Genomic DNA, 16744 nt, shown 5'->3' on the forward strand with positions numbered 1-16744 from the left:
ACTGCACTCAATTAACCACTGTGCAAACTGCCCTCTGCAGCACCAGTGACCTCCGCTTCACCCAGAGCCACACACACCACAAACCCACCATCTCAGCAACAGACTTTGCTGCACTGCCATGTCAAGGGGCTGGTGACATGGGGTCACTCTTTGCTTTGGAAAGGAAGAAAAGGAAGGCAGAAGCCAACTCCAACTTACGGCGGCACTCATTGGCGCTGTCAGCAGTGGCAGGCTTCCAGGGGAACTGGTTGAAGCCAGGGCAGCAGCGATCGCAGGACCCGCCACAGGTGTTGTGCTGGCAGTCACACTGCAGCCTGCAAGGGACAGGGACAGGGTACAGCCAAGCCGGTGGTGATGACAGGGGTGTGTGGGATAGGCAACCATCACATAACCCTGCTGTGCACAACTGTCACGGGTCAGACACACAAACAAGTGATACTTGGCAAACATTCTGGAAAAGAGACTGCTAAGATTGATTATTTGGTAGTCAAGCACTAAGCTTTGTTCTTCAGTGCCACTCTCTCCCTTTCCTCTGCTCCACCATAATTTCTCATTTCTTTACAGGGAGGCAGAGATCAGGGGAAAAATCAGTGTGCCACTACCTATCCAGCCTTACAGACAATACAGATGGTTGGAGGTAGCAGTGGTAGAAATCTGAGCTGAAGCTGAGAGGGAGAAGCATGCTGCAGGGACATGAAGATGTTTCCAACACTGTGCGAGGGCAGCATGAAAAGAATAAATGATTAACATCTCCATGGAGAAGGACCATAGAGAGTGGGCAATAAGTGAGCCATGGGACAGCAGTGTGCCAAGAAGGTCAATGGTATCCTGGGGTGCATTAAGAACAGTGTGTCCAGCAGGTCAAGAGAGGTTCCCCTCCCCCTCTAGTCTGCCCTAGTGAGACCATATCTGGAGTACTGTGTCCAGTTATACGCTTCCTGGTTCAAGAGGGACAGGGATATAGTAGAGAGTGTCCAACAGAGATTATAAGGATGATTAAGGGACTGGAACATTTATCTGATGAGGAAAGGCTGAGAGACCCAGGGCTGTTTAGTCTGGAGAAGACTGAGAGGAGATTTCATTCATGTTTACAACTATCTGAAGGGTGAGTATGCACAGGAAGGGGTCAGGCTTTTTTCAGTAGTGCTCTGTGATAGGATGAAGGGTAACAAACTGGAACACAAGAAGTTCCACCTCAGCATGAGGAAAAGCTTCTTTACTGTAAAGGTGACAGAGCACTGGAACAAGCTCACCAGAGAGGCTGTGGAGGCTCCTTCTCTAGAGACTTTCAAGCCCCATCTGGAAGCCTTCCTGTGTGACCTGCCCTAGGTGATCCTGCTTTGGCAGCAGGGTTAGACCCAAAGATCTCCAGAGGTCTCTTGCAAGCCCTATCACCCTACAATTCCTCCAGAGCTGGAGAGGGATGGGGCTACACCTATGCTGAAAGAGAAGGAGGCCATGTAATTTGAATTAAATCTTCCAGCAGGTGCTGGCACCACACTGCCCATGAATGCAGGTCCTGCACTTCTCAGGCAGGGCTGTGCAGGGTAAACAGGCGGCTCCGGAGGCGCCAGGAGAGCAATCTCCACAGTGGCCTGAAGGACCTCGACCGCGGTGGTGATTCATTAACATCACTGACATCACCCCCAAAACTTCCACTTAGCAGAAGGCGATTCCCATCCAACACAAATGCTTTCTGTTGTATTTGACTTATGGATAATACAGCCTGTTCCAGCTTTTATCTGTGCAATTACTCATTTCCCCTCCGGGCTGGTCTGCCACTCCCCTCTCTCCCTCCTCCAAGGCTTTTCCATTCAAAAGCAGTGTTTAAAAATAAGTCTAATTATTTTAAAGGATTAGAAACAAACGGAGCAGTCGTCCTGGGTGCTGTGCAGGAGCACAGACACAGCACTTCACGGCTGCGGTGAGCTGAGGCTCATGGTTTCCACCTGTGTGTGTTTTTGAGATCTGAGACCTGCAAGCATATGTGTAGTGAGCAGCCAGAAGCAGCAGCACGGGACGAGAGAAGTCATCTTAATGAAATATGGGATGATCTGAAAGTTTAGGGGAAGGCAAGCAACATCCACAAGATCTCTGCTTCAGCCAGTGGGGGTTGAGAGGAAGAAGATCCCAGCCCTGCTGGTGGTCCTTTCCTGGAACACTTGACCCTAGGCAGCTCTTTGAGCGCTTGTGATGTCCCATCTCTTACCACATTTGTAGGCTGGTAGAGCCCAGCCACAAAGTCAAGGTCCTGAGAAGTCAGCTGGAGCCTAAGTGGCAGAAATGAGCCCTGAAACATTCACCAGGAATTTTGTTCTCCCTACGTCTTGCAGACCCAAGAGGGAGACTCAACAAAAGGCCAGCCTTGGCCATGCCTCTATACTGAAACCACTCACCTGGCTGACAACCACTCCGCACTTACAAGGAAACAAAATGTGATGCTTTTCCTCCCATGGCAGCAGCTGGGCATTGAGATAAACGACCACATAGATACATGTGGAGAAAGATGGCCAGTCAGGAACTCACAAACCTGCTGAGCAGTCTTAACATCCCTGGCTGGAGGATGTGGCTCCAGCCACAGACCCCAGCTCGTTAACATTCAAGATGCTCGAAAAGCACTGGTTCAGCTCCAAGAATGCAGAAAGATGGCATTTCAGATGCACATTTCAGATGGAGAAGGAGCTATTTATTTAGTCTCTGCTGTCCAGAATTAGCAATGACCTCTCAGAGAGCTCATTCATCACAGCAGCTTTACTGCACCTTGTGCTGAGTCTATGTTGCTAATGAATTATGGACAAATGTGCATCAGCAACAATATTTACATGTTTCATTGACTGAATATATACAAGGAAGAAGAGGGAGAGGCTGTGTTCCCATAGCACATATTTCCTGGTCATCCTGCTGCAAAAAAACAAACCCACAGCCTTCCCACTGGAACTGATGCTCAATAACAGACTATAAACAGCCTTCAGCAAGCAGTTATGTCAGAGCTGAGGAGCATACAAGCACTACAACATCTGGATTTGGCTGGGACATCTGAGTAGCACAATCAAGCACAAAAAGGTCTCTTCCTCTAACTGCTTTTGACTACACTGAGGTGAAATCACTTGCAAAAGGACCCACAAATGGCACAAAGCTACCAGCACATGTGGTGCTTTCCCTTTTGAAATGAGAAAGAGTAAGTTTGCATTTGGGATCTGCCAGTGGAAAAGAATTCTTGATCTCCTTTGGCAGATCTGCTTCTGACCAGCCAGGTTGCTGTTACCTTGCTGGTTATCTCCAGCAGCAGCCACAGAAGCAGCAGCTAGACTCTTTAGTCATCTCCTCTCTTGCTTGTGGCATCTGTGATGGAGCAGTGGAGCCATGGAAACAGCTGCATTTACCAAACGTGCAGGGAGCACTTGCAGGGTTCTCCTGAGCCAACATCAACTGCAGCCACATGTTAACACATGATCCCCGTCTGGGCTCTCTGTCTCCAACATGCCAGGTCTTTGCTGATGCTTATCTCGCTGCTCACAGGGTTTGCCAGGAGAAAAGTGTGTGCCTGATCCTGCTGGTGCTCATCTCTAACCAGGAGAACTTTCCTTTGTTATCTTTAATTCAGCCCATTTGATCTTGGGACAAACACAGACAGTCGTGAAAAGTGATGAGGACCCTTGAGGAGGCTCTGTCTGCCCACATGCTGTGCAGCTCTCACACTCAGAGGTGCTGCCAGCTTCACACAGCTGGATGTGCAGCCTCTGTAACTTGGCACTTTAGAGATGCTTTCCAAAGCTGGATAAACATTTTCATTTATGGCCAGGAAGTCAGCTCACGAACGTGCTCCATCACGTCCCAAAGTCTTTGCCAAGATTTCTAGCTCACCTCATCTCTCTCAAAGTGCTCATCCTGCCTTTCTGGGCAACAGGCACAAGAAACACAGGCATGTGCAGAAAAGAGAAGTTAAAACGACAAGCAGAGACCTCCCAGACAGGCTGAGCCATAACCGGGGTTTCTAACAGGGCTGGGCCAACTCACATTCTTTATCTCCCTCTATTTGCATTTCCTTTCCCTGTTGCTTTCACACATCAGTGTCTGAAGAGGCAGGACACGTGCAGGGGGACACACCACACCTCCTGCTCAGACTTTCTGAAGAGTGACATGCTCCTAGCAGCTGGGGCCCACGACAGGAAGGAACAGTGTGGCTAAGCCCCAGCTGCCTCTGCCATGCCTCTCGACATGCAGCATTATGGCAGGTATCAGCATGCTGGCTCTGTGCACCGTCAGGGCAGGAGGGGTGGGATGACTGCCCAGCAGTGCCCACTTCAGCAAAGGCTGGACACAGCTGCTGCTGGAGCCTGGGAGAATGGCAGCATTCACCAGTTACTCATTTTCTCAACTGAAAGTATCACATTTCTGCTTTGTGCTCCTGGGCTTGCTAACAGGGTACAGCAGTGCCTTGGGAAGTTCTTCTGTTCACTCAGCATCTTTGTCCTGATGGATCCCAAAGGGCTTTACAGATGTTATGAGCTGACTGTCCAAAGCACCCAAGTAGAAAACGTTTTCTCCTCCAGGCAAGCCTGGTCTGCTCTGGTGAAATACAACAGCTGCTTACCAACATGTGCTGCAACATTAGAGCACATTCTGGGGGCCAAGAGTGAAGATGCCAACTGAGAGTGGAGGAGGGGAATCTGGGAGGCAGAGACAGTCGTCAACAGAAGTGGCATTGAACAGGGATTTCCAAAACATCTCCCTTCCTCCAATTCCCTCCACCCCCTTCCTGGAGACCCCTGAGCCTTTCATACACCCAGGAAATGTCAGGACATTTCTATCATAATCACTTTCCCCCATGAAGCTCTTTCCCCCTAGTAGACAGGTGCACTGTGCACCCAGCAACACCAAACTCTCAAACAAGGAGCTGAACATTCAAGCATTTATGAACTTGCCTTTGTCAGAGAGTTTGGCACAGCAAGGCAGACTTGCTTACCAATACATCTTTGTTTTAATACTTAGCAGCTTTAACCTTGGCTGGGACTCACTGGAATTTTATTTCAGAAGGTCCAAAAGCTCTACGTGATCCTGATGAGAAAGAAACATAAACTTCCCCTGTCCAGCTGAATCTACCCATCCCTTTCATAAAGACAATATACAGGCTGCAAACAGATGGCTAAGAAGCAACACTTCTATGGTTTGAAGCAGTTCTTCGACGTTTCAGGTTGCCAAGGTGGATGGGAAAGAGTCCCATGAGCCAAAACATAACTACTCTGCAGGTTCCTGTTATCCTGCAAAGAGTAGTTGTTCCACTATGTACATAGCCAACCTATGGGTTCTTGTGAGTAGAAATGGGCAGTAGAGTGTCCTGTTTCTTGGGAGACCACCTACTTAACAGAGCATAGCCCCAGTTCTTAAGAAGCCATGTGGGAAGTAAGAGACATCCCTGGATGATTTCAGAGACTACCCTCAGGCTTTGCTAAGCAAGCTCCATGCTCAACAATGGTATTTGCTTTGAGCAGCCACCCTCCCATTCCAGCACTCTGCTCCTGTAGGGATGGCAAAGTTGTGGAAAGGAAAGCATGGAGCTGATCTGGCTGAAAAACAGCCTTAGCAAACACTGAATATTTGCTGCTTTGGCTAGACTGATTTGTGATGTGCTCTCAGGGCAGAGCCACAAACAACAGTGCAGGCAGAACTAGGAGCTCAGGACAGGATGCAACTCACACAGATATCTTTCATTCTTAGCACAACAATTCAAATGCTTTTACACAGAATTGGGACTTTGAAATGTACCTGTAAGGATCATTAGGATCTTTGGCATCGCAGACATCGGCGTGGCCATGGCAGACACAGCGCCCCCCGATACTGATATCTTTGATGCTGTAGTAATACTGGAGAGCACACAAAAAGTTAGGTGTTAGTATCTTTATGACTATTACAAATCAGGATTCAGTAGAACTTTATCCAGTAAAATGGTGTGTTGGGATATTTCCTGTACAGGGGCAAGCCCTGTAGGCTGCAATACCTGCCTATGGCAAGACCTGTCCCCATGTTTCCTATGAGGACAGGCTATGAGAGTTGGGGCTCTTCAGCCTGCAGAAACAAAGGCTTTAAGGAGACCTTGTAGTAGCCTTCCAGTATCTGAGGAGGGATGGGGAGTGACTATTTAGAAGGTCTTGTAACGACAGGATGAGGGGAAATGGGTTTAAACTGGAAGAGGGGAGATTTAAACTAAATATTAGGAAGACATTCTTTACAGTGAGGGTAGTAAGACATTGGCACAGGTTGCCCAGGGAGGTTGTGGATGCTTCCTCCTTGGAGGTGTTCAAAGCCAGGTTGGATGAGGCCTTGAGTGACCTGTTCTAGTGGGAGGTGTCCCTGCCTATGGCGGGGCATTAGAACTAGACGATCTTTGAGGTCACTTCCAACCTAAACCGTTCTACGATTCTACGTCAGAGACCATTAGCCACAAGCTGAATCTCCCAATGCAGCCAGAAAGCCACATGTGACACCAAGAGCTGTTTCCCCGTTTCCTGCTATTGGTGATTAGTAAAGTTCTCCCCAGGCAGCCTCCAGCTCCAGCCACAGCAGCAGTGGCATTTATTGCAGATGTCTTGAGCTTGGGAAGCACAAGCACAGAGAGAAAGAATTCCCACAGGTGATGCCCTGTGCCTAGGGGTGGCACACAGCCCTCAAACACTTCTGCATCAGGAGCACGAGGTACTGTGCTGGTTTGAGCCTAGATGGGATATTCTGGTGGGAAGAATTAGATCACAGGCTGACCCAAACCATCGCAGGTATGGAGGCCTGCCTTACCCTCCTTGTCACCGTAGGGTCCCTTAAAGCTTTGCCCATCAGGTGCCCGAGCAGAGTGTTTGTCTGCAGGAAGCGCAGTCTGATGTTGGTGGCTTTCGTGAAGTTCCGCAGCAGAGGAGAGTAGGAGAAGTTCATCGCTCCTGGGCGCCCGTTTACCAGAGAGACAACGATCTGGGAATGCAAGGAGGGAAACAGAGCTGAGCGATCCTCTGCCACAGCAGGAAACTGATCTCTCCCTCAGCTGAACCCAATCTTTACCTCCTGTCAAGGTGACTGGGTCAGTTCCCTGCCAATCTCTTTTGGCTCAGTTTCAGTGGCATCCAAAAGGCAAGAGGGAGCCAGTGTAAACAAGAGCATGGAGAAAGCCTGCAACCTGTGCAGCTGCTTACCTCCCCGTTCTCCAGAGGCACGATCCGGGAGTACTCGGTAGTGCAGATGGCGTGGTCGTCCTTGGTGATGCGCTCCACGGTGTGCAGCCCAAACTTCTCAATGCAGTCCCTCTTGGAAGCTGCTCATCAACCAGAGGTGAGAGCAGACAGAGAAATGGAACAGTTCAGAGCCCTGTATTGAGTTTCCCATGCAGGCCAAGAGGACAGAAGGGTGCATGCTCTTTGCTGTGTGCAGGCTGCTCTGTGTCATTAGCTGTGCCACTGCTAACACACATACTCCACTAAGGAGTGAGAGTAATAGGCATGGTCAGAAACACACCCCCCAACCATGTCATTGCAGTAAATGAGGAAAATGATAATATCCATTGCACCTGTACTGAAATCACCTGTAGGGAAACCTATACCTTTCTTTTGCCATGAAGCTCACAGCTTAAGCAGCCTGGGCTCTAACCGTGTTCTGAACTTGTTGCCTTTTAAGAGGGACAGGGATCTGCTGGAGAGGTTCCAGTGGAGAGCTACAAGGATGATGAGGGGACTGGAGGGATGCCTTATGAGGAGAGGCTGAGGGACCTGAGACATTTTAGTCTGGAGAAGAGAAGACTGAGAGGGGATTTATCAAATGTTCATAAACATCTGAGGGCTGGTGAGGAGTCAGGGGACAGGCTCTGCTCACTTGTTCCCTGGGATAGGACAAGCAGCAATGGATGGAAGCTGCAGCACAGGAGGTTACACCTCAACACAAGGGGGAACTTCTTTACTGTAAGGGTCCCAGAGCACTGGAACAGAGTCCCCAGAGAGGTTGTGGAGATTCCTTCTCTGGAGACTGTCAAGGCCTGTCTGGATGTGTTCCTCTGTGATCTGTGCTAGACTGTGTGGTTCTACTCTGGCAGGGGGGTTGGACTCAATGACTTACTTGGGTCCCTTCTGATCCCTAACATCCTGTGATCCTTGCTGCCACCGGAATGGCTACGCTGCTTCAGCAGAGCTGAGGAAGGGCTATTTGCTGCTAGAGCTCTGCTCCTGATGTAGGAGCTTGTATCATCACCTATCACATGGCCCCTTAACTGCTTGGATAAGTTCTGAAGAACAGGCCAGCACTGAACTACACAATGGGAGCAGTCACCAGCCACAGCCATTGCTGTGACATCTCACACCAGGTAGAGTGGACATGGGGAAGGGACCTGCAGTGTTTGGGAGAGGCAGAGCAGGATGTCTCCTTCTCCCACCTTACTCTGAACTCTGTAATCACTCTTAAACCAGTGCTACAAGAGAGAAATGCCACAGCCACCCAGAACCATCCCTTGGGGACAGTAATCAAAGGCTCCTGCCACTAAGTGGCAATGCAAGGCTGGCTAAAGCAGGGGACAGGCACCACCAGGCAGTCACACTGCTGACCCTGCAATCCACATTGGGGACACTGCATGCTAAGTCTGTCCTTACAGCTGTAGCAATGTCCTAGCTTCCCTGCATGGCTGCTCCTGCAAGTCCAGCATCCTGGTCCCCAGGATGTCTGATAGTCTTGTGCTAGCAGAGCCAACTGAACTGGAGTGAATGTGCTGGGGCAGTTCAGGTCCTCATTCTGCAGGGTGGTGAGTGCCCACATTTACCCATGCAGAAACTGACACAGTGCCACGCTCAGGTCACTTTCTGGGGTTGTTCCCCGAGGGAAGAGGTTGGGACAAAGGCTGCTGCTCCTTCCCACTCCCATTTCACCTGTGCCAGGAGCTTTCAGCCCAGTGTGCCAAAGCACATGTTGCTCCTGAGGGTGTTTCCAGAGGGAGACGAAGGGAAAACAAATGCAGCCAGCACAACCTGCTGCTCCTGCCAGTGCTGCTCAGCTCACACAGGGAGCTGATGGGGAAACGTTAATCTAATTTATGGGATTAATCCTCCAAAATCTGTTGCAATGTGCTGCACTGGGAGGTTAAGCCAGGCAGAAGGAACAGGAAGGGGGAGGCACAGAGAACCTCTGCCTCCCCTGCCTTCACCTCTGGCTCGCACCCACCCACACCTCATCTCCAGCAACATGGCCTTGCTCCACAGAGCACTGTTTTGGCAACAGGAGGAGCTCAGATGCATCCACAGGAAGATGGTGTGGAAACATTTAACATCAGGTCTCTGGCTGCCAAGCTTTGTTTCACCAGGTGCTTTTTTAAAGGCAATTCATGCTGAAGCCCCAGGCGAGGAGCCTGTCACCACTGGCTCAAGATGATTGATTTCCAGAGCACTGCCATGGCTGGGCATGGAGACAGGATGCTCAGCAAGAGCAGCCACTCAGGAAAACAAAAAAACTCCTCCACTTATTGCAAATCTACACAACTGTGTGAGCCAGAAGCCAGGAACTCTGAGCTAAAACAGAATAACCCATCAGCCTTTAACCACAGCCTTGAGGAAACAGCAGACTGGGGAAGCTGACCTTGGGAGGAGAAAAGGACAGAGCCTTGCCTTGCTCTGCACTGTGGCTGCCTTCCCCTCCAGGATGGCACTGCCCAGTAAAGCAAGACAATAAGCTCTCTGGGCCTGGGTGGGCAGCTGGCACTGGGTATCTTTCACATCTCCTTTTGAGATGCTGTGTAGGGGAACGCTTCTTGAGGATAAACACTCCCACAAATACCTCCTCAGGGCTCTTACTTTTCCCATGGTGGCTAAGGAAAGCACAGTGCCACCCTGCCATGATGCAGGGATTCTCATTGCCATGGCCCCTCCAACCCTCTCCCTGAGAAAGCCAACAGCTGCACCAACAGATGCTTTCCAGGACAGTTATTTCTTCCCTCCTCCTGCAGAACCAAGGTAAAAAACACCTCAGCAACATGGCAGGGCAGCATGGAGAAACCTGAGGAACTGCACACCCTCCATGAAGTGTGGGGCTCACAGGGCAGTGCTGAGCTGGTGGGGACAGCACCATCCATAGCCAGGCTTGCTGACACCTGTGGAGCACATTTCTACCAGCTGCTTTTAATCTTGTTGCTGAACTGAACTGTGTTTTTATTAGGCCACCTACAGAACTCTCCATGCCAGAAATAAACCCCCACAAGGGACTTCTTGTGCTAGTGAATCTGGCAGGTTTTGGAGCAGCCATCTCTTTATTTCCATGGGAATTTTCCACTGGGCTGTGGCATTGCATATCGCTTCTTGAGGGGCTTGGTAACAGAGCTTAATGTTGTGGGTGGGAAGAGCACTCCAGGCATTGAAGTGCAGCCACTTAGACCACGAATGAGCAAGAAGGGCAAGATCCCCCTGCTCAGCCCCAGATCATGCAAACAACATGACCACAACGGGCCCCAGGAGAGCCCTCAGAGCTGGAAGGCAAATTCTCAGAGAGGCCAGAAAAAAGCAAATCAGGCAATCTGACAGCAGAAATTCCCCAGCAGCCCACAGCAGAGAGGAAAACATCCACACTGGAGAGAAAGCTACCAAGCTAAGGCAACACAGTGGGTAAAATGCCTGCAGCTCCTTCCTGCAGAAGAAAAGCCACAGGCTGACAGGTAAGCCAGAAATATGAGCCTTTAGGGGCAGCCCAGGGCAAAGCCTCTGAGCACTCCAAGGTCCCTTCCTTGTCAGCTTTTAAGCTCTGGCTGTAGATCTAACTTATATCTTCTCCCAATTACTGCTGCTGCTTTTGGGAGTGACTGGTGGTTAACAACTTCCTCAGCATCCAGCTACCTCATAGAGCCTTTGAGAGATGAGCTTTGCAGAACCAGCTGTTTCTGAAGGGATCAGGTTTTAATCAGAGAGTGGGGAAGCCAAACACACAGACTGGCTCTCCACAGCCACCCTTTCCAGCTGTCTCTGATCCCAACTTGCACAGTGGCAGAACAGTGGCTGCCTGTCCTGCACAGGCTGTATCCCATCTCCGGATAAGAGCATGATAAGAGCTTTGATAAGAGCAGGAGGACTGTTTACTGCATCCAGACTTTTCTGTTACAGCAGACATTTGGAAGCAAGCCATTGGTTTGCTTCTGGAAAAGCTGAAATATGCCAGTCTGGATCTAGTACAGGGCAGGCAGGCAAAGACAGGACAGCAGGGAGGGGAATATAAGAAATCTCATGTTCCAGACATAGATCAGCAATGCCCAACTACTGATAGCGGTGCCAACTTTGGCACCCACATAGATTTGTGTAGGCACCAGAGATAATACTTTAAAACATAAAACATACAGCTAGTCTAAGAGAGGAAAGCAGTTCTCCTGGTCTGAGGAGCACCATAACTTCATTCAGATGCTCTAGCCTAAGCTTCAACTCTTGCAGAACAAACAACAGAACACGTACTCCGTGACAAAGAAACAACTCCAAATTCAGCCTTACACTTAGAATCATAGAATCAGCCAGGTTGGAAGAGACCTCCAAGATCATCCAGTCCAACCTAGCACCCAGCCCTAGCCAGTCAACCAGACCATGGCACTAAGTGCCTCATCCAGGCTTTTCTTGAACACCTCCAGGGATGGTGACTCCACCACCTCCCTGGGCAGCCCATTCCAATGCCAATCACTCTCTTTGTGAAGAACTTTGTCCTAACAACTTGAGACTGTGTTCCCTTGTTCTGTTGCTGAAGAGACCAACCCCCACCTGGCTACAACCTCCTTTCAGGTAGTTGTAGACAGCAATGAGGTCACCCCTGAGCCTCCTCTTCTCCAGGCTAAACCACCCCAGCTCCCTCAGCCTCTCCTCACCGGGTTTGTGTTCCAGATCCCCCACCAGCTTTGTCGCCCTTCTCTGGACGTGTTCCAGCACCTCAACATCTCTCTTGAATTGAGGAGCCCAGAACTGGACACAGGACTCAAGGTGTGGCTTGTTGTCTTCACTGTGGCTTCACTACCTGGCACTAAGCTGCAGCTCTCTTGCAATGCTGAGATACTTACAGGCAAAATACTGCCAGGGCTCGTAGGTGAGGCCAAAGTCAGTAGATCGCTCCAGCACCCAGAGGTCAGGACGAGGGGAATTGGCAAATTTGATCAGGACATAGGCTACGTGGAAGAGCTGAAAGGAAGGAACACAGAGTTAGTTGGCTGCTGAAGGCAGCATGAAAACCAAGGAGAGCTTAGTGGGATCCAAGCTGAATAAACAAGCTGGCACTTTGCAGATCCTGCTGCTTAAAAGCAACCTGTGGAGCAAAATCCTCCGTATCTAAAAGGATGGCTGCTGGAAAGAGCTGGATTAGGGCTCAGAGCCAGTTTAGGGAGCTCAGCTCCCACCAGTCCAAATGCAAACAAAACACAGACTTTGTGGCTATGGGCAGTGCCCAGAAGGGTGTGCTGGGCAACACTGCAGACATGACCTTGACCCGAGCAGGCTATAACACAACTATGAAGCTCTTCTGGAGGGACTTAGCTGTTGAGGGGTAAGAGATGACATCCTGGGAACATCTGACTGCACCTTGCACACGATGCCACAAAATCCTTCTACTGTTTTAAAGGCTCTCAACACAGCAGGTCTGCTTCAGACATGCAACATTATGTTTTAAAGTCAATTGCAGAAAGGTTCCAGCACAGCTCCTCTTCCCCAGGTGCCACAGGGAGGGGAAGAACAGGAGACCCACTTGGCTTCAGCACAGCACCAACCTGGGGCTGCTCCCATTTGTCTGGACACTGATGTGTGCACACACACCCCTGCCAAGAGTAAAATAAACGTACTCTATAGAGAGCTGAAATGTCAGTGCTAGAGAGAAACAAAAGCCCCAGCAGAATTTCCCTTCCCCGGCTGGCACGGGCTCGCTCCAAGAATCCCCACTCCATCATCCTGTCACAAAGTGATATTTAAAGGCAAATAAAGTTCTCTTATCAGAGAAAATTCCTTACGTCAAAAAACAACCCAAAAGGGAGTTTAATGCTTGAAAAGCAGAGATTTATAGCTCAGGAGTCCCTCCTCATACAAAGCTGGGGCTGTCTGAGCACACATCCCCTCAAGACTACAGGTATCCAGAGGGGCACTTGTCCAAGGACAGGAAAATGATGGCTCCATGCCTGTCCCAGCCATACCCAGCTGCAGGAGAGCCAGAACAGCAGCCTGCACCTCACTGTGCCCTGGCCACACACATTGCTGAGCCAGAGAACACGGATTAATAATAACATAGCCCTGACACTCCAAAGGGAAAAGAAGAGACAAGGAAACAACATTTAAATCTACTAAGTCAACCATAAAGCATGAGCCTTGCTATGCTCCTTCAGATGAAGGGGTCTGAGCACTCTGGTGTGGGTATGGAATAAGAATAGGTGCAACCCTGCAGACTGACACCAGCTCAGTCTCCTCCTCAGCAGGACCCACAGATAAAAACTTCTTCATGCTTCTGCTGGATGTTTCTCTGGCTTCAGGGCAGTCCCTGCTTTACTTGTCAAGTAGTTTTCTGGTTCTCACTGCAGATTATGAGCACCAGAATTAAAACCTGGGTATAGGCTAATGAGGCTTGTGAGGGATGCATGGGGAGCAGTGAACAAGACTCAGTTGGGAAATCTGTGTGATCCTGAAGCACTGGGAACCAGAGGCCATTCTCCAGTTGGGAAAAGGCAGGAAGGGAGGCTTTGTCCTGCTCAGGGTTTGCACTGGTAAGGACTGCTGCTATCCAGATTGAAGAAATCATAGTGGCCATCCAAGACAGTTCCTTGCCAAAAGGCTTGGAAGTCCATTCATGGGAGAAACAAACATCCTTTCAAGCTGGTAAAAAGTGAGGAAACCCAGACTTAAACGCTGCTTTCAACCCCCCTGCAACCAACGTGCTGTTAAGGCACATGAGGCTGAGTTGTTCTTCGGAGGAGCAGCATTTTCTGACCCTCTCAGCAGGGCTGCTACTTGTTAGTGAACCACATCTGCCTCTTTGAATGGGAACAGGGCTGAGTACCAGCCAGTGAAGTTACACCTTCCTTCCACTGTAAATCCTCCTCCAGCTGTATTCTACAAGGAATAAATTCATGCTCCTGCTGGAACCTGCCTTTAGCTGGACAAAATTGTACCTGCACATGTTTTGGTCTCAGGCACTGGGAGAGCCTCTGCTTGGAATGAACAGCAACAACAAGAAAAATCAGAGAGGTGAGGCACATCCCTGTCCCCTGCCTTCCTCTTTTTGCACGGGCAGCTACAAGTTTACAGTCAGTGACTCCCATAGACCTGGGGGGGTGCATGTGTGTGTCCTCTTCACTGTCCAGTTTCATACAGGAAATCAATGTTCCTAATAAAATGTCCTTGAGTCCAGACTGCTTCCATGCTTCCAGCTCCCAGAAGTGCCCCTGGACAGGATGGGTTACAATCTAGTCAGACTGGCAGCAGGCCACAATCAGTTTCTGCATGCACACTCAAACTTACTGAGGACCCAATCCTGGGGCTCAGTGCTTTGCAAAATGAAAACAGACCAAAAAAAAGAACTGGTGCTGCTGGTTGCAAGCCCTGGGACTGGGGAGCAGCCAACACACAGGCTCACGACCCATATGAACCCTTGCTAGCTGACAGATGATGATGTAGCTGTGTTTAGTACATTTAAGCCACAGGAGATGAGGACTTGTGCATGTACACACACTGGGCACTGGGGAGAACTGTGGCCATGCTTGCTGGGAACTCCCTGAAAGACTGGTTCCACGCTTACTGCCAGGGTTAAATACCCAAGACAGGGCTAAGATGTTGACTTTCTATCTTTTATTGCTGCTTTTCACAGAAAACAAGAACCTCCAGCCTCTTACTGGGCATTGCTGGATCAGCTGCAGTATCTCAGCTGAAGCTCAGTTTGGATATTCCTGTCCTGCTCTCAAATCCAGACATGATTCCTCTGCTCCATACCCAAGCCTGTTGTCAGCCTGTTAGGCTGCTGCTCTATTTCACTGGAGTCATGACCGCAGTTTTGGGACACAAAGCAGCCAGCCAGCACTGCACACATGCTCCTCTCCAGCACATAAGGGTTAGGGACACTCCTACAGGGAGCACAGCAAATATTCAGGAGTCTGTGACCACACTGAACTCAGTCCTGGAACAGGACCTGCACGCTGGTGTTCAGAGGGATTTTTGTCAAGCCTGACAAGCCCCCTGGCCCCTGCCCATCCCCCATCCTTATCTAGCAGCGTATCAGAGCCTGCTGGAAAAAAAGCAAGGCAGATTGCCTGCTTCAAGGGCAGATGCTGAGAAAATTCAGAGATACAAAGATGGAGCAGTAGCTCTAAAAATAGAGCTGGCAGAAAAGCCAGACTTTTCGTTCCGTGTTTAGCTCCAGTGCAGTTCTGCCCAACCAATATTGCAAGAGAAATGGTTGGGTTTTTTCCAAAGCCTTTATTTAGCTCCCATTATCAGGCAGATGAATAAAACCCTCTATGCTCCCCGTCTCTTTGCCACTTTTCCCCACCCTCTTCTCCATGGAAGGAGGAGGTGAAGCACCAGATCTGAGGAACACACTTGATCTCTTGCTCTCAGCACCTCTGAAAGCACAGCAGGTACACCTCAGCCTTTGTCCAAGGCCTAGGACTTCATGAAATGAGTTTCCAGCCAGGAAATTATGACAAGAGGATTTTAATTAGCAACCAACTTTCTTTGAAAATAGTAACATCCCCACATCTAGCTGGTGTTGCTGTTAGTGGTTTTGAATGTTCCCTTAGTAACAATCGCTTGCAGCTGCCTGAGTATCTGGAGCAAGTCCCAGAGCCAGAAGAGGATGAAGATGATGAAAGTATTTCCTTCAGCTCCCACCCGCTCCATCCCTTTGTGTGTTGGGGTGGCAGGAATCTTTATCCAGCACAACACTGCAGGAAAGAGTGATTGTATATTTGATTGCTGCCCAGTGTGACAGCACAAGGATTTGAAGAGTAAATCCAGTCCAGAGAAGCAAGAGAAACTCAGCTGCCTTTGGAGCAGCACTTTCTCTCTCGTCCATCCATCCTCCTGAGCAAGCAGCCTCTGATGACAAACTTGCACGTTCCTCCTCTGTCCTCTCCCTCCCTTCAGACACCAGTTTCAGTTTTCCAGCTCACAAGGGGACAGGTATGAAAAGAAGGAGGTGTGTTTCCAGGAGGCACATATGGAAACAAGACAGGAAGCTGGATGCAGCCACATCCCAGGTTTCCTTGGTGAGGGCTTTTTGATGAAGCCTCACCAACATTCCTCCAAGGCGCCACAAAGCCATACAGTAACCTTCAAAAAGCAAAGCAGATCTTCACGATGTTGTCATATTGACAACTACATTTTTGACAACCAGCATGAGAGGCCCTTTTTTGGTCCTCTGACAAGAAGGTAGGAGCAGGCTATGTTGGCTGGGAGCTCTGCACAGCTCTGCTCCTGGCCCCAGCATGTGCAGGAGAAGTTTATACAGTGAGCCACTAATTCTCTGCAGGACAGATTTATTGCTTTGGTGCGGACTTATTAAAACAGCACCATGCAAAAACAAAGCAGTTCATCTCTTCCTAACTGCTCTGCATCTCCCCATGGAGTGTGTGTGGATAGCATTACCAGTGCTGCTCTATTCCTACTTGGGATTTCCTGGAAGGATCAGCTGGAGCAGGCGAGCAGGTATGGCTCAACGGCACGGAGCACAGGCAATAAATACCACTCTTCGGGGGCACAGGAGGCCTCTTGGATATGTGGGCAGCCCAAAGGGCACA

The 16744-nt window shown here is 49.7% G+C and overlaps 1 protein-coding gene across 2 annotated transcripts in view; it reads right to left on the minus strand.

The window, feature by feature from the left end:
• The window catches only part of LAMA5 (laminin subunit alpha 5), a 97722-nt gene that overhangs the window by 44016 nt on the left and 36962 nt on the right, over nucleotides 1-16744 (minus strand). For both annotated transcript variants that reach the window (XM_064167847.1, XM_064167846.1), the window contains exons 3-7: nucleotides 12038-12155; nucleotides 7179-7297; nucleotides 6790-6960; nucleotides 5767-5864; nucleotides 199-314 (exon numbers count right to left, since the gene is read on the minus strand). In XM_064167847.1, the coding sequence (XP_064023917.1) occupies nucleotides 199-314; nucleotides 5767-5864; nucleotides 6790-6960; nucleotides 7179-7297; nucleotides 12038-12155 (622 nt within the window). The remainder of the gene's footprint in view (nucleotides 1-198; nucleotides 315-5766; nucleotides 5865-6789; nucleotides 6961-7178; nucleotides 7298-12037; nucleotides 12156-16744) is intronic.

This window comes from Pogoniulus pusillus, chromosome 29, assembly GCF_015220805.1.
Source record: "Pogoniulus pusillus isolate bPogPus1 chromosome 29, bPogPus1.pri, whole genome shotgun sequence".
NCBI lineage: Eukaryota > Metazoa > Chordata > Aves > Piciformes > Lybiidae > Pogoniulus > Pogoniulus pusillus.